Source organism: Mytilus edulis, chromosome 7, assembly GCF_963676685.1.
Source record: "Mytilus edulis chromosome 7, xbMytEdul2.2, whole genome shotgun sequence".
NCBI lineage: Eukaryota > Metazoa > Mollusca > Bivalvia > Mytilida > Mytilidae > Mytilus > Mytilus edulis.
Genome location: NC_092350.1, coordinates 65895356 through 65917573, shown reverse-complemented (window position 1 = coordinate 65917573; position 22218 = coordinate 65895356). Strand labels below are relative to the sequence as shown.

The 22218-nt window shown below is 34.9% G+C and overlaps 1 protein-coding gene across 1 annotated transcript; it reads left to right on the top strand.

Annotated features, from left to right (window-relative positions):
* The first annotated feature begins 5633 nt into the window (after positions 1-5633).
* LOC139482010 (echotoxin-2-like) lies at positions 5634-16881 on the top strand. The gene is made up of 4 exons (XM_071265644.1): positions 5634-5747; positions 8566-8629; positions 11048-11289; positions 16025-16881. The coding sequence occupies exons 2-4, from the start codon at positions 8581-8583 to the stop codon at positions 16448-16450; spliced, it is 717 nt and encodes a 238-aa protein (XP_071121745.1). The 5' UTR covers positions 5634-5747; positions 8566-8580; the 3' UTR covers positions 16451-16881.
* Positions 16882-22218: the final 5337 nt, after the last annotated feature.

The window sequence follows — 22218 nt, the reverse complement described above, 5'->3', positions numbered from 1 at the left end:
CAAGCGCAAGCTTATTTTCACCAAGTATTTTTTTGCTATAAAAAATGTATCGTAGTTCTAGAATAATGTATAGTTATAGATTTTTAAGCATTTTGTTAAAAGACGTGTTTTACAGATTATGATTTGTTTTGTTTACTGTTTTCTTTATGTTTTGACTAAAGGCGCTACCATTTGATTTTTATGGGGGGGGGGGGGGGGGGGGATGATTTTGAAAAAAGGCAGGACAGCAGGGGTTTTGAGTAAAAAAAAAGGCAGGACGAGCATATAAACCAAATATGATAATTCATGTAAACAAGAAGGCATGAAGAAAATGTATGTAAAAAAGTCAGGATACACTAAAAAAAAGGCATGACCAAAGAGAGTGAAAAATTAAAGGCAAGACAGAGATTGCAACTAAAAAAATCAGGACAAATTGTTTTCACAACCGGTCCGACGCATTGGAGTTATACCTCTTAGAAAGAGAACTTGCTTTTCCATTTCTTTACCACGTTTACTCTTGATTTGTTTTCTAATTTTATTTCGAAGTATTCAGTACTAGCAGCCGACAGCTATCTAACTCGCGTTGTAAAGAATGTCCCAAGTCATACGTTTTATTTTTTTTTCAAACAAGCTGTATGGTAGCTCATTTAAATCGTAAATTATATACCCATTGTATCACTCATTACCGTCATTTTACTTGAAATATCTGCTTCAAATGACAAATTGTGCTATTGCCTAAATAAATGAGTAAAATGTAAACTATGTTTGTGTCTTTCACTATCTGAAAGCTTAAGGTGGTCAGTGTGAGTTTTCGTGAGTGCAATAAAACTTATCATATTTATTAATTATATGAAAGTATTTTCCGAAAACTTTTAAACGTTCAACTAGAAAAAACAAATACATATAACACTCAAATTGAAGATGATAAACTATTCGTTTTGGTAGAAATTTGAAAGAGGAAAAACACGGGGCGCAAGATGCTTTTGATTAGTTACCTTTCTAAACCAGCAGACGTCAGTTCGTCATTTTTGAAACACACCTTTTTTGTAAATAATAAAAGCAGATGTGGTAATATTGCCAATCAGACAACTCTCCACCATAGATCAAATGACGCAAATTAAAATCAACGACTAAAGGTTACTGTACGGCCTTCAACAATGAGCAATGTCAATACCGCATAGTCATTTGCTATAAAAGACCCCGAAATGATAAAGGTTAAAAAAAAATCAAATGAGAAAACTAACGACATAACTAGTGTACAAAAACATGCATGTACATTTACTGTTTTGATAACGTATTACAAAGACATTTCTTTGGATGTCAAGGCAATAACATAAACTTTGAATAATATGTTTATCAAAATTTGAAATAGAGCTACAATAAATGGAATCTGGAACGGGATGGTACATGAATATCATTTTTTTGTTGTTGAATGCTATTGCTTGGCAAACCAGAACGTTGACTAAATTTAGACTAAGTATGAAATATCATAACGAACAGATCATTAAGAGTTTCAAAATACTTTTCCCAGGGACAACTATGAAAGTAATGCCTTTAACAGATTCAGATCAATTTTTTTGTTGCATTCTTTTTTAAAAGTGTCATAATGAAATTTATGAATATGCAATTTCCTGATCAAAATTGGTTTACATATACTTAAAATTAATTTGACATTAATAATGTAAGATTATCCAGCTATACTTGAACCGAACACTTGATGTCCAGTGGCAAATATGTCATGTCCATTCAAGAAGAGACAAATGCGTCTGTACACGAGATACATGAATATATAGGCATTGCATTTTTATAGTTTTATAGTGAAATTTACAAGTATGCAATTTCCTGACCAAAATTGGTTTGCATCTACTACAATCCATTTGACATAAATAACAGCTATAATGTGTGCATAACATACAAATAATGTAAGATCATCCAGCTATATTTGAACCGAACACTTAATGTCCAGTGGCAAATATGTCATGTTCATTCACGGAGAGACAAATACATTTTTACATAAGATACAATGTATTTTTTGCATTTCTATGACTAATGACTTCGATTGAACTGTGTTCACGGTGGGTATGGTTGTCCTGCGAGAGAACGTTCTGTGCTGGTGATTTGGTCCTGTCAGGTGCTGGTGGGTCCTGATTCTGTGCTGGTGGGTTTGTTTACATTGTATCAGAACGGCAATAAAACGACTGTTTTGTTGCTTAATTTTTCTCTGATGTGTCATAAGTACCATGCAAAGTATATTACAACAATATTATATTGCAAAAGTCGTACAAGTTCGTTAAACGGAATTGTCCTGACGCTGTGCTGGTGATAAGAAAAACGGTCCTGGTTCTGTGCTCCTATGTCCTGGTTCTGTGCCTTTATATTTTCGTTAAAAGTGGCATATATTCAAGATCATTGATGCTGTACTGTTATTGACTAATTAACTGTTGTCTGCTTTCTTGAAATTGACATTCTTGTGAATCTGTTTAGTGTTATTATGAGAGAAAAAATACCCCTATTTTTTTTTATTTTTTTTTTAAATTAACTGTAATCTTATTTATTGGCCTGTTAATGGAACCCTTCTTGCCGCCTTTTAAGATAAGAAAATATGTTTACGATTTTCGGGATTACGATCATTTTGCAAGATCACCAAAATACGTTGTAATTTATACAATACTTATATAAAGTAGATGATGTGGTATGTTTGTTGTCAATGGACAAATTTCCATAAGAAACCAAAGGAAGTATGTGTTAACAATCATACGTCATCGTACGACCTTCAATAATAACCCATAAAATAAAAATGTAAAAGGTTTTGCATAAAAATGGAGAGCAAAAATATAGAACAAAGGAATTTATTTAGCAGCTTAAAACACATTTGTGTGTGAACAATTTAGTGCTGACTATAAGAATGACAATAGTATTGCGGGTTTGTTTGTTTGGGTTTTTTTTTTTTTTTTTTTTTTGGGGGGGGGGGGGGGATAAGTTAGAGCGAGGTTACAGTGAAAGTTTTAAGCTTGGAATAGTTTCTCGTAAGATTTAAAAGTTGTATTTTAAAAGAAAAATGTATCTTATAGCTATTAAGAATCACTTGCTGTATCTGTAAGATTTTTTCAACATATTTTTTTTGTCTGAACGGTTATCAGGTATTTTTTTTCTTTTCGAAAGTTCGATAGGGCACTAAAAAAAATCACTATTTTATGAAAGGGCAGACTAGAATATGTCAGAGAATGAAGACGAGATAACCTTTGTACAGAGATTTTTGTTATGTTTAGCATGTGATCAACACAAGGGTACATTATCCTTAAAGATCTATTTAAAAGTACAATGTATTTGAAATTACCGTTTGCTTTGTTAATTGTGCCTTCAATTTCAAAAATTAAAATATCTCGTAGCTTCATACTACCAATTGAGTATAAAACAAGTATATAAGTTTAAAAAAGAAATTCTTAGATTAAACACCTACATTTAACTTTAAAAGGTCATATAACAGTTTAAAACAATATAAATCTACACACACAAAAAACTGGCTTAATTTCAACTGGTTATCAACCCGAATCGCTATAAGATCATATATAAGCTCACCTGTGTCGAGGGGTCGTGTGAGGTTTATTTATTGTCTCGGCGTCCGCAATTACAAAAAGATCTTTTCTTAAATTACTTGACCTAACGTTACCAAATGATTTTTCAAGAGTGAATCTAGAAAAAACAATATTCATCAACAAACATTACCACTGTCTGTTAAAATGTATTCGAGTTTTTAGTTACAGTCGATTCCATTGAGTATGTACTAGACAAAGGTAATATATTTGGTTAGCTTGCTTGTTAGCTTAACCGTGAAGTCATTGTTAGGTAAGGTATACTACCCTCCTTTAAGCGGAAGCGCTTCATTCTAAAAATGTACGCACGGTCAACGCTTTTACAACCCTATAAAGTTACAAAAAGAAGCATTCAATACTTATAATTACATTTTTTAGCTATGATCATGAAAACACGAATTATATATATTTTATTATTTAATTCACCTGAGTGTGCACTTTATTGTTGGAGCACGTGTTATCATGAGTGAAAAGTTGTATTGAGCAATGCAACTGCTTACGGAATAACACGTGATGTGCAGTTAGCCAATCAGAATAAAATATTATAATGAAACATACATCTAATGTAATTATTTATTTTTAGCATACTGAATATTATGATGTTCTTACTATTAGTTCAGGTCCTTATAAAAAAATACACATTCAGTACAGAAAGAAGTGTTTCAATGAAAGTTTCGTGTTTTTCTAGGCAGAAATGATTTTGCAATGATATTATACAGGTCTAAAAGAGCTCAAATGATTTTCTTACTGGACAGTGGTCACTTCATTGGATATTTCACTGTGTCATGTCGTGAAATTAATGCAGTTTCAATTCATAACAATGCACAAAACCGGTTCAACTACTTTTGCAAGGCGAACAAGAAAGTCGAATCATTCGTGAAGCCAATAAACAATATTTTTTTAATCTGAGCATGCAAATTGAAGATTACGTTATATATTTTACATTAAATAAGAATAAAAACTTTGGTAATGAGAGTCCGAGACAATATATTAATTGACTGTTTTCCCACTAATTCCACGTGTTTTAAGTAGTAGTTTACTCGTAGTAGCCCACAATGCATTGTAGTTCATTGAGTCGATTGGTCAGTTTTTCAAGGCCATATTGGCCTTGTGTTTTGGAAATTACTATGCAAATATATTCTGACGTCAAAAAATCTAGAGTTCTCGACCTGTTAAAAGCTTGGTTTTGTCAATAAAGAAACCCACAAAAAACGCGTGTAGCTTTTTTTTTATTGTTGTGAAAAAAACGGGCCTATGTGATGCAGACAAAAAAATAGAAATAAAACTATTTCAGATTTAGGCATTTATTTAATCATAAAGAAAAACGATGCATCACAAAACAGAACTAAAGAATTTATAAAGATTTTTTCAGACTTTTAACAAAAACAATATGTACCGTAAAAATAAAGAATCTCCCTTAAAACGTGAAGTTGGACAAACAAACAAACAACTGACCAAGACAAATAACATAAACTACAAACCCCCTCTATCTTTAAGAAAATAACAAAATCGTACAAGAAAAAAAAAGAGACATGAAAAAAACATCAAACACGAAATATCATATAAAAAAGTAAATAATAATTCAAATAACAGGAAAAAACATATGACAAAAATGAACGAAAACTACAAAAAATGTATCAAGATAAAAAAAATCTTTCCATTTTAATTTGGAAAGTGTACTCTGAATAAAAATACAAGTCAATCGCAACTCGCGTGCAAACTAAGGCAAAGCAAAAACTAATACTTTTGTTTACGCTTACCCTTCCTTCCCTAATTGTCAATGCTTACCTCAACACCTTTTATGCAATTTTAGAACAAGCACTGTTAAAGTCAGACTAGTTCCTTAGAAGTAATCGGCTAAAAAAAACTTGTAAAAAAAAATAATACTACCTATTACCTACCGTACATTTTCAGCACGTTAGCGGAAACACATTTTTTATTTCCTTTGGCCTAATGCAATAAGAGATCTATTATGTTTTGATAATTGATTTGCGAATAGAGTTGTTTCCTACCTGTAAATAAATCCGTGCACAGCATGCTTCCAAAAGGTAGATTCATCGTCACAACTCGGCTGAGTAGCAGATTACCGAGGATTGCCGATTGAGCAAGTGTGTTACTATTTGATACACATATCTCGAGTTGTTTTCCAGGACAACGGACTTGAAGAACATACAGGTAAGACAGTCTTAATTATAAGGTCTACGAAAATACATGTAGGTGCACTTTCAAAATGCAATTTTAAATAAATAGTATTAAGAAAATCAATCATAGCAAGCCTTCACATATGGTTTATGTTTAAAAGAAGGGGTAGGGGTCTTTTTATTCGTAAATTATAAGAAACCAGTCATAACGTACAGTGATTCAGTGTCTTTGGGTTGAACTTTATTTTTCATTTATGTTTACATTTGCATTTAGAAAAGAAAGGAATACTCCGTGACTTTTGTACAGGTCGGGCTCAAGTCAGGTATTCCAACTTTTCCTGATTTGTGCCTTTATTCTCAAGAGAGGGACGAAATTACAAGTAATTGGTTAATTATACGTCTATTCAGGTATAATCCAGCATTTGACTTGAAGTGAGAAAATAGGGGTTAGGAAATTATCCAAATAAAAAACATGTATGTATAATCCAACGGGTCCAACAAAGATGCACTTCATATATTTAAATTTACGTTTACAATTACTCAAGGATCCCGACCCTAAACCTTGGAGGGAACCGACTCCCGAGGAGCAATACATAGAAAGTTAGTAACGGACGGTAAGGTTCATCATAACATATAGACAATTGTGGCTATATATTCACCTCAAAATCCAATTTCCCATGCAGAGTTAGCGGTCCTTTCTCTCTCTCTGAGAGAATTTGGAGATTGCTACTAAAAGCTAGTAACTTTTGTATACAATGTATCTAGTGGATGCCAGGCATCAAAGCTTTTAAACTGCACAGGTAGTCTGTACAGAGTAGTTTTTAGGGGTAATACGGGCATGGCCATATTTGTCTATTTGTTTTCATGAACCGTATGTAAAATATGCGACCTTTGATAGCAACCATTTAATTTCGAAAAGGGAAAAGAGGGGGGTTTAGTTTTTCGACGCTTTCAAATTTAAGGTTCATCATAAGGAATTGAAAAATATGGCCGTGTTTACACCTCCAAAATTACTATGAGTACAGACAAACTGGTACATCCAGGAAAGTTTTAAGGCATGGCAGGAACTAGATATATAAAAGTTATATGAAGTCTACGTTTCAGAAAATTAAAAACTTACCTGGATTTTGGTGTTCATTTTTTTCCAGTCTGCAGAAGATAGCAAAATAAACAAACACCCGAGTTTCATTTGATACGGTCAACTCAGTTACACAGTTTAAACCTGTTAAATAACCTATTGTTTACAGGTGTCTATTGTCCATCTATTGTCCATTTAAATCAATACTACTCACAACATTGATTTTATGAGGAGAGCTTCTCAATCGTTTTCACTACTTAGTTAATGTTTGCACCTTCTGCAGGAACGAAAAAAAAATGGATAGCAAAATCTAGAAAAGTTTATAATTTTCTGAAACATAAAATGCATTTAAAATTTATATATCTAGTTCCTGCCATCCCTTAAAACTGTTGCAGGTGTATAGGTTAGTCTGTACTCAGAGTAAAATTTGGGGTGTAAATACGGCCATTTTAGCCAAAAGGTTATGATGAACCTTAACACTTAGTCTATTAGGAATCGTGGGGCAACTCTGGATTCAGATTTTTTTTTCGTCATCTGCTTGACCACAATATTTTTTCTTCTTTATCAAATTGAGGATTAGAGTATTCTTTTCACCCCACCTCTTTCTCTTCCACTTTGAAGTTAAATGGTCGTTCCATTATGATCAGTGGAAATCGGATCCACGTTTTTCCTACACAATGGATCAAACTTTAATTTCACTAAGGGAGCTACCATTTGATTTTTATGGGGGGCTAGGATGAAAAATTTTGTCCTGCATTTTTTTTTAGCTGTAATCTCTGTCCTGCCTTTTTATTTTTCACTCTGTTCGGTCCTGCCTTTTTTTTAGTTTATCCTGACTTTTTTTTACCTAAATTGTCGTCCTGACTTTTTTTTTTGCAAGTGTCTCATCCTGACTTTTTTTTTACTCAAAACTCCTGTCCTGCCTATTTTTTTCAAATTTCATCCTAGCCCCCGCCCCCCCCCCCCCCCCCCCATAAAAATCAAATGGTAGCTCCCTAATTGCTTGAGATTCGGATTCCTTCACGGACCTCCGTATACTCGGTAAGGCGGTATGAATTATAATTATATCTTCTGTAGCTAGAAATTACCATGATATACGCTCTAAACAATATCTTTACTTATGCGCATTTTTTTTATTAGTTCATTTCGTAAAATATGGGTCAAATACATTTAAAAACTTTGGAGGCATGCTTATGGTGTTAAAAAAACTTACTCGGGTATATCATTTAAATTTTAGTTAAATTTGTATTGTTTTTATTTATTTGTTAACTTATTGTACATGTATACCTTATAAATGAATATGTGTAGGTTTGATAAGTTATTTTTGGACCAAAGCTGAAGTTGGGATTTTGACAGATGAAAAACGTTATTTTGTTTCAACTTGAAATCGGTTGGGAAAATCTTGATTTTACTTCGCAAATTAAAAAAAATAATCCGCTATAGAATCTGTAAACAACTTGAAAAAAATTAAGTCCTCGTACTATTTCGATTGGAGTTGATGGTGACCGTCCCATTACTGTAGCGTGTATGAAAGCCGGACATTTTCAAGGCAGATTTGTGATAGACTATATATAAGTACGAAAAGGTCTTCACGAACGCGAAACACGTGAATTCGTTGTGATCAGTTTCACGGGAAAATGGCGACCGTCAATTTATTATAGTACAATGCAGTAAAATGAGATGAAAATCGGTCTGATAATAGCACTATTTTGACAATTTCGGCTATGCTATAGCCTTACTAGATTTTAAATTGTTTATTTATTTCTTTTTTTAGGAAAGAATTCCAGTAATGGCCAAATTGAGCTTAGACTTTTTAGTGTTGCTGGTAGTACTAGAAGGTACACATTTGATATCTTCCTAGTTATTATATATTTTTCAAAAGGGGTAGTATATTAAGGAAGACAATTAAACAAAACTAGTCGAAGACTAATTTTCTGTGTTAATAATGATTTTATGTAAACGTCCAATTAGACAATTTTTTAAAAATGCAAAAAAGTGACACCATTTCTGGTCACAAAATACGTGTTTCTATAATTGATCACCGTTTCAGAATCTGATAAAAGCTGAATTAATGTTATATTTTCAAAAGTGTACACCAAAATGATATGATAGGCTTGAGCATTAATCAACAATAGATACTCAACCAATGACGTAACATAAGTTATTTTTATTTTGGTGTACAACCAACGAGAATTTCCAAAGTCCTTTTAATTTAGAGACCTGAAATTTGAGAACATAAAAAAAGAACCCTTGAATATAATAGGGATAACCTGAAAATAGCAAAAATAAGTTTAATAGTCACGATCACAAGACACAATTATGTGTATGAGCTGATAAACAAAACGCTGTCAGCCAATCAGAAGAAGTGTTACATTCAAAATTAAATTATATAGGAATAACCTGATAATACCAAAAATAGGTTTAATAGTTAAAGGGGCACTAGCTACGATATATAAAAAAAAATAAAGTATGATTTTTTTTAGATCAATCATGAATCAAATTGGAATAATGAAATAATAATTTTCTTTTAGCAATCAATTTCCTTTAATTTTGTTGAAATAAGCGATTAAACATAATTTTTGACTGATTCACTTGCAAGTGAAAACGTCATCATCATTCTAACCGGTATTCATGTGAACTTCAAGTTAACCCCTAGCTAGAGATTGACAACGCATGCATTGTACGTGTACTGGTTATTTAAAGAAAAATAATGTCAACAATGAAAGTGAAACTACGGTAAATCATTTGATTACTAATTCGATGCACATAAAATCATTCTTATATGGTTAAAAACAATGAGCAACATCTATTTTTAATCTATAAAATAAAATCAAACAGACCTATAAAAATGCAATTGCACGTGTTGGTTTAATCTATTCGTATCTTTATTTTTGTTTACATCGCTTATATGGTCATCTGAGGTCAAATCGATAGTTAATTAGATGGCGTCTGGACTAAAATACACACGAAACGAACCTATATATTATCTACCCCATGCTCTGTAAAGTGTTTATTTTAGACTTTTGATAGTTTGGATAAATGTTTTACATTGTTATAAACCAAATATGAGAATTTGAGTCAAATCGGTTACAATGAATTTGACAGCTAGTGCCCCTTTAAATGTTGCTATATAATTGTCAATAATGGACAAATGATGATGATGTTTACATTTTTTTTTTAGTTTTAGCAGAAACTTAAGATAGCAGGACAATAATATTTTCGTATAACCTAAAGATTTTCTTTCCTTTTGTTTATGAATTTTGCTATATATTCGGAATCCTCTGCCTTGGAGTCATAAAACTTTCGAGTCATTTTTTGTACTCATACTCCAAATTCAACCAATCAAAATGTTGGATTTCATGTTTCGAGCATGATTTTTGTACTCCGAGCACTGAGCAAAGTTTTATGACTTCAACCCCCTGGTTGTATCCATGCACAGCCATTAAAAAAATCCGCTAACCCCAGGCCTACTTTTATTTTCACAATTTTATTGCATATAGTTTTAAAAAACCATATTTGAAAATCCAAAAAATTCCTTGTTATTTTTTCATCAATCTCTAAAGAAAATGGGTGCCAATTTTACATTATGTACATGTAGGTAAGGGGGGGGGGAAATATTTCAAGCCAATTTTCAATTTAAGTAATTTGTAACAAAATCCTTTACTGAATAATTAAACAGTAATTATACATCGATTACGCTCGTTAAAATAAAAAAAAACGTCACAACAGACACGGGAATAGCGAACTAGTTGTGAAATACAAGCACCGTAAGATGGTGCCAAAGGAACATCACCATTCAAAAAGGGAAAATTAACAACAGAGAACGAAAAATAGTCCCTTGTGTCGTAAATTTTAGTTATTACAGTTTAAATTTGATTAATTTAATGCAAGTTCCTCTGGGTAAAAGATTAAAACTATGAAAAAAATATCTAGTACATGTTTTTTATATTTTTCTTATATTTTTTAAAACTATTTGAAATAAAAATTAGGAAAAAATGTAGGTCTTAGCGGTCAGTTTTTTTTCTGGACACTAGATGGATAAAACAAGAGGATTCCGAATATGTGACAAACATTCAAATAAAATAGAAGCGAACATCCGTAGTACTGTAGTGTTTGTTCTAACTCTTACAAGAAAAATGAAAAGTACAGAAAGAAGTTTTTAAAAAAGGCCATGTAGGGTTAGCAGGAACCCACTGGTTATTTTTGTCATGCCTTATACAATTTTGATGTAATGGCTGTGCATGTTTTTCTTGTAGGGTTAATTTCCAACTCTGTAGGCTTGGATCCAGCCACTATAAGCGCAATTGTTACAGTCGCTGGTACTGTTATTTCATCTGGTTCTAGTATGTCGTCAAGTCCTAATGACTATAAAGTTGTCTGTGCCATCGAGGTTGAAAACTGGACAAGGTTTACTCTTGAAGACCCACATTCTACTATGGGGATGGGGCGTCTGCAGTCTTCGCCAGTATTGATAAGACCAGGTTCAAGAGAACAGTTTGTGAGTATTTTGTTTTTGCAAATTTTAATAACTATTGTATGAATTTGAAACAATATACATGTACATTATGTGCATGAACGAAATTGACACATGTTTAAGGTACGTTTCTCTCAAATGTACACTCTGAGAGGGCTGTGATTATTTACTTTACACGAAATGTACTCCAATAGTTTCATATTATTTTATTTTGGCATATTCTATACGTGTGTTTAGTTAGATTAAATACTGACGGATTTTAGAAACGCACCACTCGATTAGATTTTTAGGTTTTCGTTTTGAAATACATATTACACATTAAAACGAAGTTAGATATAAAGTGAAGTAAGTAAGTGAACACATCTCGTTTGAATTATTTTACATTTTTCATTTCGGGGCCTTTTATAGCCGACTATGCGGTATGGGCTTTGCTCACTGTTGAAAGCCGTACTGTGACCTGTAGTTGTTAATTTCCGAGTCATTTGGTCTCTTGTGGAGAGTTGTCTCATCAACAATCATACCGCATCTTCTTTTTAATCCACAAGCCGACATGGTTTACTTGATTTGAATGTTTTTTTTTTTTTTATTTTCTGAGTATTTTAACGGATTTGAGATACTAAACAAACAATGTAATTTTACTCGCACTTTTTTAATAATGCATTTACATGTATGAGTGAATCCGATTATTTGAGTAAAGACCAGTGGCAATTATTTCTGTGTACGTCCAGTCGATTCGGGAAGACCTTTTCAAATAAATTAGGTGTACGGCAAAGATAATGCTTTGCGTCTGGGTAAAGGGCTAGAAAAGCTACGTTAAGGTTTTTTTTATAACAAATAAATATATCAAGTTTAGACAAATAGAACAGAACAGAACAGAACATATTTTATTTCCAATTAAGGGCCCACAAGGGGCATACAGAGCATACATGAATAAGGCAAAAGAATATTGATTTGCATAGATACATAGATACAAACATTTTTTTACATACAGTTACAATACAATTACTAACTCATATTCACTTTAATAAATTTACCAACAGCATTAAGGACCTGATTGTCTTCACAGTTTAATAAATAAATAAATTTCTGCTGATTATCAAGTATAGAAAAATTCGGAATTCTTTGGCAAACAAAGTCAAAGAGAGCATCTCTATCCGATTTAAAATTTTCACAGTTAGTTAAAAAATGGATTTCATCTTCAACACAGCCAGAGGAGCATTTTTTGCAAATTCTTTCATTTCGTGGAATATTTGAAAAAACGACCAACTTCAATTTGAAGCTTATGAGCAGAAATACGTAATTTACATATTATAGATCTTCTAAAATCAAAGTTCTTAATTAAAGAAAGATAATTTTCATAACCAAAATTCTGCTTAAATTTCACATAATTAAACAGTTTTCCATCAGAAGCTTTATTTTGGCTAGCATACCAATTGCTAATATATTTAGTGTGAATTAATTTACTAGATATGTTCAAAAATTTATATTGTCCGAAATGTTTTACTTCTTGTTTAATTTCAAAAACTTCTAATACTTTTTTAACAAATGAGAACCAAGAAGTTATGTTAGATTTGTGAAGCTCTTGGCTGCATTTATAAGCATCTTTCAATAGACTGAATTCAGTTGTAAGATTTTCAAATCTATACCAGTATTTTACAATTGACTTTACAATATCATAATGTAAGGGGAAACGTCCCAGTTCTGATAATACAGCAAAATTGACACTCCTTTTGTGTACACCAAGTATAAATTTTGAAAATTTAAGATGGAGATTCTCACACTTAAGATTTTTAAAAACATTTTTAAGATTAAATAAGGAAGACTGTAATTTATTACAAGAGACATTATAACCTCCCCATACCTCTGAATTATATAACAGAATGGGTTTAAGGGTATGATCAAAAATATGAACACAAGATTTTATTCCAGGAGACAAATTGATAAAATCCTTTCCAAGTTTATAGTAGGCCTTAAGAGCCTTATTATAAAGTTCAGTTTTAGCTAGATGAAAACTTCCAGATGCAGTAAAGTGAACACCTAAATATTTGTAATGAGCGACACAGTCAATCAAGTTATTCTGCAGTCGAAAATTTGCCTGAATTTTCCTTCCAGCCTTATTAAAAATTATGACTTTAGTCTTTCTAATATTAACTTTCAGACACCTGCAGTCAGCACAATATTTTTCTAGCTGATCAAGTCTACTTTGAAGCCCTGTGGCTGATGTTGACATAATCACAATATCATCCGCATACATCAAACAATTTAATTTCTCTGAGTGCAGGGAAACTGCATCCAGACAGGAGTCAAGATAAGATGGGAAGTCATTTATAAAAATTTTAAATAATGAAGGACTCAAGTTGTCTCCTTGTCTTACACCTAATTTAATGCTAAAAGGGTCAGTGAGAGAAGCTCCAACTTATTTCTGTAAAGAACTTTATCATATTGTTATTGATATCATTTTTTTTTCAACAATCGTTTCTTTTTTAAATATACATATAAAAAAAGTTGTAAATGCTTAGTTTTGTGTACACTTAACCTACACAAGGCCTACATTGACCATCGACTGCATATAGACAAAACATAATTTAAACTACATGTAAACGTTGAGTTTTATCAATGGGAACGTAATTGTGTTTATACTGCACTCGTTCTATTTGAGCAGTCAAAATGCGTTGACTGTATATTTCTATTTATCCTGCAATTGGGTGTCCTACTATACAGATACAGCCCTACAGATATCGCTATGCTGTATCTGTATACTATACAGATATCGTTTTAAAGTTCCGCCCACTGCCAGACTGAGTATTGTTTGAGTTAGTAATTGTATTGTAACTGTATGTAAAAAAAAAAAAAATTTGTTTGTATCTATGTATCTATGCAAATCAATATTCTTTTGCCTTATTCATGTATACTCTGTATGCCCCTTGTGGGCCCTTAATTGGAAATAAAATATGTTCTGTTCTGTTCTGTTCTGTTCTGTTTGGACCTGTGTGACCTCAGAAGGTGTATTCCAGTTGCATTCCAATGACGATGACAATTGTCGATTTCAAAACTTGAATGTGTATGATTGTGTAACAAAATCAACCTGTCAATTTCAGCATGCATGTTTAGTGAATGTCAAGTCTGAAGCGTAGGACAACTCGTACACTTCTGTTTCAAATTTGACAAATGTTGTGTTATTTGTTCTTACTGTTGAAATTAGTTTTTAAGTTAAAATAGATAATTATTTACCTTGAGCGATGTATTATTGTTGACCATTCGAGATTCTTTTTTGCGAACCCGTCTTCAGCGTAATGTGTGATTTTGATATTACTATGCGGGCCTCAAGGGATTACAAATCGAAAATAAATGCTAAATATGTTAGTTTTTGTGTCTTTCAAAACACAAACAATATACAGAATTAATTGCAGGATAAAGACAATAACTGTTTAGTGTCTTTAAATATCAGCTGTCTTTTTACTCGGCTCGAAACAGGTGTAGTAGCTCGCTAAAAGCTCGCATACACCTTGTTTCCTAGCCTCGTACAAATACAGCTGATATTTAAAGACGCTAAACAGTTATTGTCTATGTCATATACAGTCACTGACCTGATATCACGTTTCCTCATGAATATTTAAATAGAAATTGCCGAAATTGTAATTAATTATTCATACGACCTATTCAACCTGTTCTTGATTCCAATGTATACAACGACTCAAACTATTTCTTTTTTAGAAGAAACAAATATTTCACCTAAATTATTATGTTTTATGCTTATTGTTGATATTTTAGTTCATTCTCAAACAATTCCTACACCACCGATTAAGGGTTTCATCAGGAAATGTACACATTTCTCCGCCTGCATGATATGAGGCCTTTTTGTAAAAGGGGGTTTCCCACGATATTTAAATCAAATAATAAAATTAACACATTAAACAACAATTGAAAATGTTGTTTTTAGATTGCAGTATAAAGACAATAATAGTGCATTGACTTGACATATCAACGATATAAGGATTCGGCACGAAACGGGGAAAATGCTCGGCATAGCCTCGCTTTCCCCGTTTCTAAGCCTCATCCTTATATCGTTGATATGTCAAGTCAATGCACTTTTATTGTCTATTTAGTTTGCGTGTGAGTTACACTAACACAACACCGAGTTTAGATAGATAGCTCACAAGAAGTCGTCATTGTTTACTTGAACATATATAGTTTAATGTATTGTAGATAGCTCACAAGTCGTCATGGTTTACTTCAACATATATTTTAATGTATTGTAGATAGCTCACAAGTCGTCATGGTTTACTCCAGCATATATTGTGATGTATTGTAGATAGCCCACAGGTCGTCATTGTTTACTTGAACATATGTTTTAATGTATTGTAGATGTCCAACAAATCACGATGGTTTACTTCAAAAAATGTTTTAAATAAACTTATCATAAATACCAGGACTAAATTTTGTATATACGCCAGACGCGCGTTTCACCTACAAAAGACTCATCAGTGACGCTCGAACCAATGAAGTTAAAAAGGCCACATAAAGCACGAAGTTGAAGAGCATTGAGGACCAAAATTCCTAAAAGTTTTGCCAAATTCAGCTAAAATAATCTATGCCTGAAGTAGAAAAGCCTTAATATTTCAAAAATTCAATATTTTGTAAACAGTTAATTCATAAATGTAACCATATCAATGATAATTCTTGTCAGCACAAAAAGTGTATTGTAGATAGCCCATTAGTCGTCATGGTTTGCCTCAACATATATTTTAATGTATTGTAGATAGCCCACAAGTCGTCATGGTTTTCTGGAACCTACGGAGTAGCGTCATGGTTGATAAATGATCGTCGTGCTGTTGTAATGTGGAATTGTCCTTACAGTTTTTGGTGGAGCAAAAATGTGTTAGGAATTGGATTGACGGAATCATTTTATGGCGTTCATCAAAATTGGTTCGGTCAAATGTACAGTGGAAGAAATAGTCAAGGTTTGAATTTTGTGCGAGGCGAATACCGCTATGAAACACCAACAATTAAAATAGCTGACGAGAGATTTGAAATTACTGGTACCATGGGAACCGGTCACAAGACAACAGCGCGTATTGTTATAAGACCTATTAACGACGAAGACCTTGCGCCATCAATTACAAATGAACTCGACAAACAGAAAAAACGTGACACAGAAATAATTAACAAATATAGGTCACCGTAGGGCCTTCAACAATGAAAAAAGCCCATACAGTATAGTGTGGTTTACAGTTTTTTGTGTTAATCTCACCATGTTCAGTATGAAGTGATATTAGTGTATTTTTATTTTTTACTCAGTTCAAAAGTTTGGGGTGGGGGCAAGGGAGGGGGCTCAGTGACCGATAGGTCTTATTAGATTGCTGTATTACTAGCCTGTTTTGCAAATGACAGTTATATTCATCCAATATTGAATGACTAGGATTATCAGGTTCTTCTTTACTGAAGTTCTTTCCCGGCACTTCTGTTTCCTCAACCAATAAATTTTTACCGCCTCGAAATAGCACAACGGTGTTAGAAGTGGCGTTAAAAAAAACAGTCAAACGAATATTTAGTTTATTAGTTTAAAAAAATAATATTCTATATTATCAAAATGAATAAAAATAATGGTATACACAATTGCCTATGCTTGAGTTACATTTTTGTAAATTCTTATACAGATTATACAGTATGTGTATAAATGCGACTTTTGCAAAATATGAAAAGCCATGATCTGTATATACAAAAACCTACAATTAAAAAATTAAAAATCGCACTCACTCGATTATTTGATAAATTTCTCAGAAAACAACTGACATTCCAACTTGCACGTTCTTTAATCTAGTATGTCCTTAATTTTGATTGCCTCCTTTTTTGTTCAAGTTGGTTTGAATATCTTTTATTGATCACCTGTAATTTACCAACAGAAACTACAGTGCATTTAAGATCTGTTTTGAACATTGATTATTTGTTGTTTCCTGAACATCTTATTCTTATACACCCTAAATTAGTTAATATAACTATACATGTACATATTCATGTTTTTAGAGAAGTGTATAAATCTAAAGATTAAGGAGATGTGGTGTTGTATGATTATCACGGAGATAACTCGTAACCAAAGTTTAAATGAAGTGGATGAAAGCATTTATTGATAACCGTACGGCCGTTAATGATGAGAAAAACCCATACCGCATGGTTGGGTAAAAAAGGTCCCGCCATGAAAAATCTAAAAAAAATCAAGAAAATTAACGCCCTAATTTACCAGACTCAAGCTGGCAGCCACTTTTATCGGCCAATCAAGATAGCAGCCACTTTTTTCCAGCAGCCAATTTTGACGATATGTCTAAAAACCAAAAAACTGCGTGAGACTCAAACGTTCCAAAAATCTCTAAATCTTAGTTAAATGCAATCTAACAGCGGAAATCGACAATTTCACGGTTTCTGCTAATTTCTAAAGCATTTCATTCCGTTTTAAATATGTATGTAAGCGGTCTGTCCTTTATTTGACATTCGATAATTGATATTCAATATCCAACCGACTGCTAGCCGTCGGTTCAATATTTAAATTTAGTTGAAAATCACTATAAAGCCTGAGGGAAAAGATACCATTCTATGACCCCTTCAAGCTGTCATAAATTTTCGTTGTCCTCGAATATAAACCCTGATACAAGTTGTATATTTGTCTTTATGTTATATAGATTTTTATCAATAAAACATTACAGAGGATTCACCAAAGATGTAATTTAATATATAAAATACGAAACAAAATCCAATTACTTCAGAAACATATAGAAATATACATAGAAATACTAATGAAAAGCCAAAAAAGAAAAGAAATTAATAGTGAACACCTACCAGAGACTGCTTAAATGACGGTGACCACCCTAAGACGACTTTGGACCTCTGTGGTGGCCAGACGGGCCCGGATCCCAGAAAAATATTTAAGTGGGGAATAGCTTGGGTCAATACCTTTAAAATAAGCTAGGTCCGGTTCGGAACTTTGCCGTAGGGATATGTCGAGGAGTACCGAATGTGTGGTTGATATGGAAAATACGTAAATGGGCAACTTTGAACCTCTGTGGTGGCCAGACGGGCCCGGATCCCAGAAAAATATTTAAGTGGGGAATAGCTTGGGTCAATACCTTTAAAATGAGCTAGGTCCAGTTCGGAACTTTACCGTAAGTATATGCCGAAAAGTACCGAATGTATGCATATGGTTAATACGGAAAATTACGTAAAGGGGCACCTTTGAACCTCTGTGGTGGCCAGACGAGCCTGGATCCCAGAAAAATATTTAAGTGGGGAATAGCTTGGGTCAATACCTTTAAAATGAGCTAGGTCCGGTTCGGAACTTTGCCGTAGGGATATGTCGAGGAGTACCGAATGTGTGGTTGATATGGAAAATACGTAAATGGGCAACTTTGAACCTCTGTGGTGGCCAGACGGGCCCGGATCCCAGAAAAATATTTAACTGGCAAATAGCTTGGATCAATACCTTTGAAATGAGCTAGGTCCGGTTCGGAACTTTGCCGTAGGGATATGTCGAGGAGTACCGAATGTGTGGTTGATATGGAAAATACGTAAATGGGCAACTTTGAACCTCTGTGGTGGCCAGACGGGCCCGGATCCCAGAAAAATATTTAAGTGGGGAATAGCTTGGGTCAATGCCTTTAAAATGAGCTAGGTCCAGTTCGGAACTTTGCCGTTGGTATATGCCGAAAAGTACCGAATGTATGCATATGGTTAATACGGAAAATTACGTAAAGGGGCACCTTTGAACCTCTGTGGTGGCCAGACGGGCCCGGATCCCAGAAAAATATTTAAGTGGGGAATAGCTTGGGTCAATACCTTTAAAATGAGCTAGGTCCGGTTCGGAACTTTGCCGTAGGGATATGTCGAGGAGTACCGAATGTGTGGTTGATATGGAAAATACGTAAATGGGCAACTTTGAACCTCTGTGGTGGCCAGACGGGCCCGGATCCCAGAAAAATATTTAATGGCAAATAGCTTGGATCAATACCTTTGAAATGAGCTAGGTCCGGTTCGGAACTTTGCCGTAGGGATATGTCGAGGAGTACCGAATGTGTGGTTGATATGGAAAATACGTAAATGGGCAACTTTGAACCTCTGTGGTGGCCAGACGGGCCCGGATCCCAGAAAAATATTTAAGTGGGGAATAGCTTGGGTCAATACCTTTAAAATGAGCTAGGTCCAGTTCGGAACTTTGCCGTTGGTATATGCCGAAAAGTACCGAATGTATGCATATGGTTAATACGGAAAATTACGTAAAGGGGCACCTTTGAACCTCTGTGGTGGCCAGACGGGCCCGGATCCCAGAAAAACATTTAAGTGGGGAATAGCTTGGGTCAATACCTTTAAAATGAGCTAGGTCCGGTTCGGAACTTTGCCGTAGGGATATGTCGAGGAGTACCGAATGTGTGGTTGATATGGAAAATACGTAAATGGGCAACTTTGAACCTCTGTGGTGGCCAGACGGGCCCGGATCCCAGAAAAATATTTAATGGCAAATAGCTTGGATCAATACCTTTGAAATGAGCTAGGTCCGGTTCGGAACTTTGGCGTAGGGATATGTCGAGGAGTACCGAATGTGTGGTTGATATGGAAAATACGTAAATGGGCAACTTTGAACCTCTGTAGTGGCCAGACGGGCCCGGATCCCAGAAAAATATTTAAGTGGGGAATAGCTTGGGTCAATACCTTTAAAATGAGCTAGGTTCAGTTCGGAACTTTGCCGTTGGTATATGCCGAAAAGTACCGAATGTATGCATATGGTTAATACGGAAATTTACGTAAAGGGGCACCTTTGAACCTCTGTGGTGGCCAGACGGGCCCGGATCCCAGAAAAATATTTAAGTGGGGAATAGCTTGGGTCAATACCTTTAAAATGAGCTAGGTCCGGTTCGGAACTTTGCCGTAGGGATATGTCGAGGAGTACCGAATGTGTGGTTGATATGGAAAATACGTAAATGGGCAACTTTGAACCTCTGTGGTGGCCAGACGGGCCCGGATCCCAAAAAAATATTTAACTAGCAAATAGCTTGGATCAATACCTTTGAAATGAGCTAGGTCCGGTTCGGAACTTTGCCGTAGGGATATGTCGAGGAGTACCGAATGTGTGGTTGATATGGAAAATACGTAAATGGGCAACTTTGAACCTCTGTGGTGGCCAGACGGGCCCGGATCCCAGAAAAATATTTAAGTGGGGAATAGCTTGGGTCAATACCTTTAAAATGAGCTAGGTCTAGTTCGGAACTTTGCCGTTGGTATATGCCGAAAAGTACCGAATGTATGCATATGGTTAATACGGAAAATTACGTAAAGGGGCACCTTTGAACCTCTGTGGTGGCCAGACGGGCCCGGATCCCAGAAAAATATTTAAGTGGGGAATAGCTTGGGTCAATACCTTTAAAATGAGCTAGGTCCGGTTCGGAACTTTGTCGTAGGGATATGTCGAGGAGTACCGAATGTGTGGTTGATATGGAAAATACGTAAATGGGCAACTTTGAACCTCTGTGGTGGCCAGACGGGCCCGGATCCCAGAAAAATATTTAATGGCAAATAGCTTGGATCAATACCTTTGAAATGAGCTAGGTCCGGTTCGGAACTTTGCCGTAGGGATATGTCGAGGAGTACCGAATGTGTGGTTGATATGGAAAATACGTAAATGGGCAACTTTGAACCTCTGTGGTGGCCAGACGGGCCCGGATCCCAGAAAAATATTTAAGTGGGGAATAGCTTGGGTCAATACCTTTAAAATGAGCTAGGTCCAGTTCGGAACTTTGCCGTTGGTATATGCCGAAAAGTACCGAATGTATGCATATGGTTAATACGGAAAATTACGTAAAGGGGCACCTTTGAACCTCTGTGGTGGCCAGACGGGCCCGGATCCCAGAAAAATATTTAAGTGGGGAATAGCTTGGCTCAATACCTTTAAAATGAGCTAGGTCCGGTTCGGAACTTTGCCGTAGGGATATGTCGAGGAGTACCGAATGTGTGGTTGATATGGAAAATACGTAAATGGGCAACTTTGAACCTCTGTGGTGGCCAGACGGGCCCGGATCCCAGAAAAATATTTAATGGCAAATAGCTTGGATCAATACCTTTGAAATGAGCTAGGTCCGGTTCGGAACTTTGCCGTAGGGATATGTCGAGGAGTACCGAATGTGTGGTTGATATGGAAAATACGTAAATGGGCAACTTTGAACCTCTGTGGTGGCCAGACGGGCCCGGATCCCAGAAAAATATTTAAGTGGGGAATAGCTTGGGTCAATACCTTTAAAATGAGCTAGGTCAAGTTCGGAACTTTGCCGTTGGTATATGCCGAAAAGTACCGAATGTATGCATATGGTTAATACGGAAAATTACGTAAAGGGGCACCTTTGAACCTCTGTGGTGGCCAGACGGGCCCGGATCCCAGAATAAATATTTAAGTGGGGAATAGCTTGGCTCAATACCTTTAAAATGAGCTAGGTCCGGTTCGGAACTTTGCCGTAGGGATATGTCGAGGAGTACCGAATGTGTGGTTGATATGGAAAATACGTAAATGGGCAACTTTGAACCTCTGTGGTGGCCAGACGGGCCCGGATCCCAGAAAAATATTTAATGGCAAATAGCTTGGATCAATACCTTTGAAATGAGCTAGGTCCGGTTCGGAACTTTGCCGTAGGGATATGTCGAGGAGTACCGAATGTGTGGTTGATATGGAAAATACGTAAATGGGCAACTTTGAACCTCTGTGGTGGCCAGACGGGCCCGGATCCCAGAAAAATATTTAAGTGGGGAATAGCTTGGGTCAATACCTTTAAAATGAGCTAGGTCCAGTTCGGAACTTTGCCGTTGGTATATGCCGAAAAGTACCGAATGTATGCATATGGTTAATACGGAAAATTACGTAAAGGGGCACCTTTGAACCTCTGTGGTGGCCAGACGGGCCCGGATCCCAGAATAAATATTTAA

Coding starts and splice junctions, on each gene's coding strand:
- LOC139482010 (XM_071265644.1), top strand. CDS start 8,581: ATGGCCAAATTGAGCTTAGACTTTTTAGTGTTGCTGGTAGTACTAGAA. Junction 8,630..11,047: donor GTTGCTGGTAGTACTAGAAG/GTACACATTTGA, acceptor TTTTTCTTGTAG/GGTTAATTTCCAACTCTGTA. Junction 11,290..16,024: donor CAGGTTCAAGAGAACAGTTT/GTGAGTATTTTG, acceptor AATGTATTGTAG/ATAGCCCACAAGTCGTCATG.